Raw genomic sequence first — 7,291 nt, forward strand, 5'->3', positions numbered from 1 at the left:
TTTTGCTTTGAGCTAATCAATGAAGTGTGATGTTACAAGACAAAATGTTATTCAGCAGGAAATGTGCGTATGTGTAAAACAATTTAATAGATAGCTAGAGATGTTCTGCTGGGATTTCTTTAAACACAGTGAAGCACCAGGATCTTTAAGCCACGACTTCCTGTTTAAGTCCCGCTCTCTTTGTCTTGTCTGGAGGAGAGAAAGACAGGTAGTTTTCTCGGAGTTGTAATCTGGCAGTGATACTGGTGCACCTGGGTGTCTGCAATATGGCTTTGATCTTGTTCACGCAAGCGACCTGGGGGAAGTCTCACAACCTTTATTCTCCGGTTTCTAACAAAGGGACAGGCCTATGAAGAACATTCATGAAAACATTGAAACAAAAACGTATGTACATAAGTTTATTTTATGTTTTTCTTAGATTAGAAATCTTATTTTTATGGCACTCGCCAAAGGTGACTGCCAATCTAAAATGGTAGCCCAAAAATATCTAAAACCATATTCTTTACTGAGCGTGGTAATCTGACTCATTGATTGTGTACATTCTTGGTAGCTTTGATATGGTTTTGCTTGGTATATGCCTTGCCTGTTCAGCTGTGTTCTTTTATGAATATGAAATTTGGGACAAGTGTGACACAAGAATTACTAAGTACGAAAATGTGATTCCCAAAGCATGATTAAAAAAAACAAAGCTGGAGAAGCAAACAGACAGAGATAGATATGCAGAACAAAGAAAATAACAATTTGGAATTGCTGAAAAGATGTTTATTCAATATTTCATAGAATGTGATGAAAGACAATTCTCTGGTACAAGGGCATACAGTATCATGAAACAGTTCCATACAGAAAACTTTGGTTTAATTTCTTATTTTCAAGGAACCAACAATTAAAGTGTGAGTATCATTAATAGATTTCCCATAACCCCAAACTATAGACCTTTGAGGGGCCAGATGTCGACCTTTCCAGACCAAAGTCACAATACATCAAGGAGTTAGTCATTTACACTCGTTAATCCCAAAATGTGTCTGCGTACCAGATTTCCGGTGATGTGAAACCTATCCTATCAGGCGACTGATAAACTCACCACCAATGAATCTGGTGCATTGCTACTGGTGTCACACGGCACAGCTACAATGTGATTTAATTGATGTGCAGGCTGTGCTGTATGTATCGGGCAGACTGATCAGTAATTTTTATGAATATGAATAGACTGGGACAAGTCTTTCCTCAACAAAGCCCTCAAGACTAAAAGGACAGTGGATTAGATGATTCACCAGTGTCAGTATTTTAAGAAGTTTCCCCAAATATGCAAAGCTAGAATTATCAGAATTGAACTCTCAGACTAAGATGACAGATGAACATAGATGGCAATAGATCAGTGTAGAGGTATGAGCCAAATAATTGTCAGCATTCTGTTCACATTAGTTCAACCGTCTTTCTAATGAAGATACTGTAACTCCATTTATCTGCTCAGTTTCCCTCACAAGCAGGGTTTTCGAGGTTGTGGAGCTGCTGGACAAGGTTCCTGAACCGATCTTAGAGGTTTCCATATTATAACCAGACCCAGGTAGATATCCAGAAATTGCACCACTCTTGGAACTAAACTGTTGAAATTGACCTGCAAAAGAAAAAAATCCTCTTCAAATCTGGGACCGAAAATAATTCTTTTATGAAAAATGATTTTCTTTACATCGTACTTTTGAAAATCTCACTTCATCTACACAGGGCTTATCAAAAGGACAAGTATTAGAAGTAATTGTTTCGTGTCCTAACATAAAACAACTGTTGATCTCATCATTAAACACAGTGACATTGATAACAATTATGATTGATGACAATGAGAACAGAAATGCTGGAAATACATAGCAGTTCCATCAGCCACTGGAATCCAGAATTTCCCATTTTTGTGTCCGGTTCTAGCATTTCCTCCAGGAATTATTAGCTCAAAGTAGGAATTATAAGTTTTCTTACCCTGCCCCTGTACTTGCTGGATGTTGAGGGTTTTTACCCCAGTTTCCATCCTGTTGATAAAGGAAACACATCACATTACAACAGGTATTTGCGGTATATTCACAATCATATTTTCCTCTAGTTTACCAATTTTCTCCCTCTCCCAGGGACACTGACTTCTGCTGGGGTGAAGCTCCATGGGCACAGTCACCCTCCAGCCCCTCGCCCTTGGTGCCCATTCTTCATGTGTGAGCACAGAGAGCAAATGCCAACAGGCCATTTGACCATGGGGAAGGTAGATACACAGCAGGACTCACTGTGTAGCAATCAGGAACAGGATCCTCGGCTGCTTTTACCCTCCCTTGCTCAGGGCACAGAGCCCAACCGTACACCCCAACCACTGCCCTGGTGGAACTTCTGCTCAGTGTGCTTCAGTTCCACAATGCCTTCACCCACTGAGCCATCAGGAGAGCTTTACTGGTCTATCTCTATATAAAAAGAGGAACGAATCACCATCTAGGTGTTCATTCTGGGAGTGAGTGTGATGTTTGTGTCTGGTTAGATACAAACCAGCCTTTAAACCAAAGTAAGTGATTGTAGAGTGCCCTGCCACTCCGAGTGCCTGGACTTCATTCCATTATCAGGGCTCAAAGCTACAGTAATGAAGATACCAATAAAATGCAAGTACAGGTTGTAATCTGCCAGTATAGGAGGCCGTGGACTATGCTCAGTGTGTGGCTGGAATTTGTAACTGCCCCATGTCCTACCTATGCTCCTCTCCCTCCAGTAGCTTCTTGTAGGTGGCAATTTCCAGATCCAGAGCCAGCTTGACAGTCATCAGGTCCTGGTATTGGCGGACTTGGGTGGCCAACTCTTGTCTTGCTTTGACGATGGCAGCTTCCAGATCTTGAATCCTAAGCTTAGCGTCTTTGAGAGACATCTCACCGCGTTCCTCGGCTTCTCCGATTTCAGCCTCCAGTTTGAGACGCTAAATAGCACAAATATTAATATGGTCAGTTTCATCGGCATTTCGCCTGTCAGAGCAGCGCTCAAAACGAGTCATCGGGTCAATGAATTGGGAAGAGCAGTGCGGTGAGTATTGTAGGCTGATTGGGATTGGATTCACATCACAATGTTTCCTTAGAAAGGTCGAAATGTAATCATTATTGAGCGACCAAGAGTGGCAGAACTAGACCAGGTTGAGCTGACCCTTCAACCGTTTCTTGCCCAATTTTTTTGGATGGGGGAGAGAGAAGAGAGAGAGAGAGACCCAGAGAGGCAGACAGGCCATTTACAACAGTTATTCAATTGGTACCAATATCCTGTTTTGTTTCAGTTCTTTGCCTACCTCCTGTTTAAGACGATCGATATTGTTAGTCAGGTTACGGATATCACTGGTCAGCTGAGTAATTTCTGATTTCACCAGACGGAGGTCATTGTCATATTGTCCAGATGAAGAGGACAGTTCCTGTATCTGCAATGAAACATTGGCAACTGGTTAGTAAAAGATTTCACACTTCAGCACCGGCTGCAGACCTATCAATACGTGTGGTACATGGGGATCGGGATCTCAAAGAGCTAACCTTGGTCGCTTTCCATGCATTCGCTTCTTCGCGGCATCTGTCTGCGAGTGCTTGGTACTGAGTTCTGGCCTGAGCAACGATGCTATCTATGTCCAGATCGGGTCTGCAATCCAATTGCACGCAGACAGAAGTGTTCTGAATCTGTGCCTGCAGCTCACGGATTTCCTAAAGATCGGCGGGAAAAAAATTGAAAGGAGATTGGAAGCATTGGAGCTGAATTGGGTTAGACTTGATTGAATTAAACAGCAAGAGGACAACTCTTGGACTGTGTCACATTTTTACCTCTTGGAATATTGATCTGAGGAAGTCGATTTCATCGGTGAGGCTTTCCAGTTTCGCTTCCAGTTCTACCTTGTTCATGTAGGAGTCATCGACATCCTAAAGAGGAGAGGGACACACTACTTTGAAAAACTCTGCCAAGAGATCCCTTTGCTATGGCCCTGCAGACAGACCAAAAGTACTGCTCACCTTCTTGACCAGGACAAACTCGTTTTCCATTTCTGTGCGCCTGTTAATTTCATCTTCGTATCTGGAATGAAACAGATTATTTTACTGGTAATCCCGAGGAAATAACCCCTTCTGCCCCGTTTCCATGGTGAACCAATTCTGGGTTGTCCAGCCCTAAGTTATTGATCTCAACCTCTTGCGCTCAGTGAATGCATGCTCTCCGTCGCTGGGCCGTGATTTCCACTCACTCCTTCTTTATCAAATATCCGTCCACGTATGCACTATTCTTCATTTGCTTCCATCCCCAAGATACACAACGTCCCCGAAGTGTAAAAGAACTCTGTTCTTAGAACCATCTGTCCAGCTGGCGCTTCAACAGATTGGATCACCCAGACCAGAACCCCCAGTTTACCAAACCCATCAACCCCTCCATTACCCAAATGAACTCATCTATGTCACTGACCTTCAAAGCTCTGGGACACTCCACCCGTCCCACAGCTCAGATTCAACAGGCAGCTGTCCCGACTCATAAACCTCCCCGTCCCATCGTGTTAACCCCAGACCTCCACACTCAGGAACCTCCCCGTCCCATCGTGTTAACCCCAGACCTCCACACTCAGGAACCTCCCCGTCCCATCGGGTACACCCCCGACCTCCACACTCAGGAACCTCCCCGTCCCATCGGGTACACCCCAGATCTCCACACTCAGGAACCTCCCCGTCCCATCATCAATTCCCAGACCTCCACACTCAGGAACCTCCCCGTCCCATCGGGTACACCCCAGACCTCTACACTCAGGAACCTCCCCGTCCCATCGGGTACACCCCAGACCTCTACACTCAGGAACCTCTCCTTCCCATCGTCAATTTCCAGACCTGCACAACCCGTGGTACTGAGGCCAACTGTGGCACCACAGCTGTATCCAGCGGAGGACAGCTGACTGAGCCCAGTCTAATGTAACTGTGACGAGTACAGCCATTTATGTTCACTCCTTCAGTTCAGTATACGTGACTTCCCTGCGGATTATTTCGCCAGGTGACATTTTGCCGGGTCCTGGTCGATTTATCAAAGTCCAAAGATGTGCGGGTTAGGTTGATTGGCTATGATAAATTGACCCTTAGTGTTAGGGGGATTAAATACGTGGGGTTACGGGGATCGGGTGGGATAGTTTGGATGATCAGCCATGATCACATTGAATGGCGGAGCAGGCTCGAGGGGCCGAATGGCCTACTCCTGCTCCTATCTTCTATGTTTCTATGTCTTAATGTGAACCGGGGACTTTGTTCAGTTGAGACATGACGGGATAAGTACAAATGGATTACGAAATTCAGCAGCACCACACTTACTTGCCCTTAAAGTCCTCAACCAGACCTTGCATCTGCAGAAGATCAGCCTCGAACTTCAGCTTCTCCTGCCCGAGAGTTTCCAGTTGCCTTTTGAGGTTGTCAATGTAAGCCTGGAACATGCTGTCGATGTTGGATTTGTAAGTTCCCTGTTCTTTCAGAAGATCCAGTTTGACCTCCAGTTGCTTATTTCTCTCTTCCAGGATACGAACCTGACGGTGTAAAACGAATGCACGGTTAGATTTGAACTGAACTGGTAGAAAAGTGAGAAGAGCCATTTCCAGAGTCACACCAAGTCATTGAGCAGAGACACAAAACACTGGGTTACAAACACGACCGACTGGAGAGTTATTAAAATTACCTTGTCAATGAAATTGGCAAAGTTGTTGTTGAGCCCCACGAGCTGCTGCCTCTCATTCGCCCGGACCTGTTGCTGGCTGGTGTCATTTTTGGGGAGAGGGGCTTCCAGGTCAAGCTGAGTGATCATCGCTTGACCGCCACTGAAACCGTAACCGCCAGTGGAACGGAAACCGCCACCGTAACCGTAACCGTAACTGCCACCGCCACCGCCACCGCCACTGAAAGCTGATCCCAGGTAGCTCTGGCCAGGCATTGCGATTTTCCGACTCTGACCTGTCATCACACTCATGGCGCGCCTCCCTCCGGCACTGCTAAAGGATCTCATTCCCCCGCCAAATCTTCCTCCGCTGGAGCTGGAGAAGGAGCCGCTCGCGGTTCCTAATCCCGCGCCGAATGACCTTCCTCCGCTGGAGGTGGAGATGGTCTTGGAACTGTAGCTGCGCTGCATGCTCGTGTTGAGGCTGTTTGAGAGACCGGAGAGTCCGAAACTGAAGGGCTGGTGGAGGTGAGGGCGGCTTTAGCTGCTTTTATGGGCTGTGTGGATCTGGGCTTGGTCAGGGTGTCAGGTAACAGGGATGGGAATGGAGCAGCCGATATAGAGGAGGAGTCACCCGCCGGCCTCTGTCACGGGTTCCAACCTGTCCCTTTGCCGAACAGCAACACCTGCTTGTTGCTTTTACTGCCACAGGCCAACTTGGCGTCAGCAACAAGGTGTGGATCTTGGAAGCAGACCCCTGCCTGCAGATCATCAGCTGTGTGTGGGGCTGGCAGGCTGCAAGAGTCGAGAAGCGGCCATGTGGAGGAGCTCTTTGATAGCCCCGCAACTGCATATCAATATTGTAAATGGAGATAGCAGCTCGCAGTATTAGACAGCAGGTAGTCCATTAGTGAGGGTCATTCCCCGGCTTTAAGTGTGGGGTCATCTTTTCTTGGTGTATCTGCACCGTTTGCCAATGGCTCGCTTGCTTTCTGTGCTTGGACAAATGGGCTTCAGGATTTGTAGATGTCGAAGTCGCCTATTCGCTGTTGGTAGCTGCACGGTGCGGTAAATAAAGGGTTAAATCCTGATGTCGGGATTGCCTGAGCTCGCATCTCGGTCACACCCTTGGGCTTGTTTCTGGGGCTGTCTGTTTGGGCAGGGTTCCAGCTCGCGGACCCGCGGCACAAGAAATGCCAGTTGTCCCCGAACAGGTCGAAAGCCCAATGTATTGAGAGAATACAGTGCAGAACAACACGGGGAGACGGTGTGAGAGAGGGGAAAGAGTGTGGAGCTGCTTCTTCACTGTGAGCTTCCCATCCCATATCCTCTCCATCACAAGGAGCACCCACTTGCCCGTCCAATGTCGCCCGACTCCGCCATTGCCTCAGCCCATCTGCTGTTGAAACGGCTCACCCATGCTTTTGTTACCTCCTGACTTGACTATTCCAATGCTCTCCTGCTGGGCCTCCCATTTTCCACCCGCCACAAACTTGAGCTCATCCAAAACTCTGCTGCCCATATCCTATCTCACCCCATGTCCCCTTGACCCACCACCCCTGTGCTCGCTAATCCATATTGGCTTCCTGTCCAGAAATACCTCGACTTTTAAAGTGCTCATTCTCCAGTTGGA

General features: G+C 46.9%; 1 protein-coding gene across 1 annotated transcript; it reads right to left on the reverse strand.

Annotated features, from left to right (window-relative positions):
• Positions 1 to 746: 746 nt before the first annotated feature.
• On the reverse strand, positions 747 to 6,198 carry LOC147097018 (keratin, type II cytoskeletal 8-like). The gene is made up of 9 exons (XM_085972750.1): positions 5,683 to 6,198; positions 5,325 to 5,533; positions 3,999 to 4,059; positions 3,813 to 3,908; positions 3,531 to 3,695; positions 3,296 to 3,421; positions 2,715 to 2,935; positions 1,969 to 2,018; positions 747 to 1,615 (listed from the first exon to the last, which is right to left on the reverse strand). The coding sequence occupies exons 1-9, from the start codon at positions 6,127 to 6,129 to the stop codon at positions 1,419 to 1,421; spliced, it is 1,572 nt and encodes a 523-aa protein (XP_085828876.1). The 5' UTR covers positions 6,130 to 6,198; the 3' UTR covers positions 747 to 1,418.
• Positions 6,199 to 7,291: the final 1,093 nt, after the last annotated feature.

This window comes from Somniosus microcephalus, chromosome 33, assembly GCF_052327205.1.
Source record: "Somniosus microcephalus isolate GS21.2 chromosome 33, FLI_Smic_1.0, whole genome shotgun sequence".
Lineage (NCBI taxonomy): Eukaryota > Metazoa > Chordata > Chondrichthyes > Squaliformes > Somniosidae > Somniosus > Somniosus microcephalus.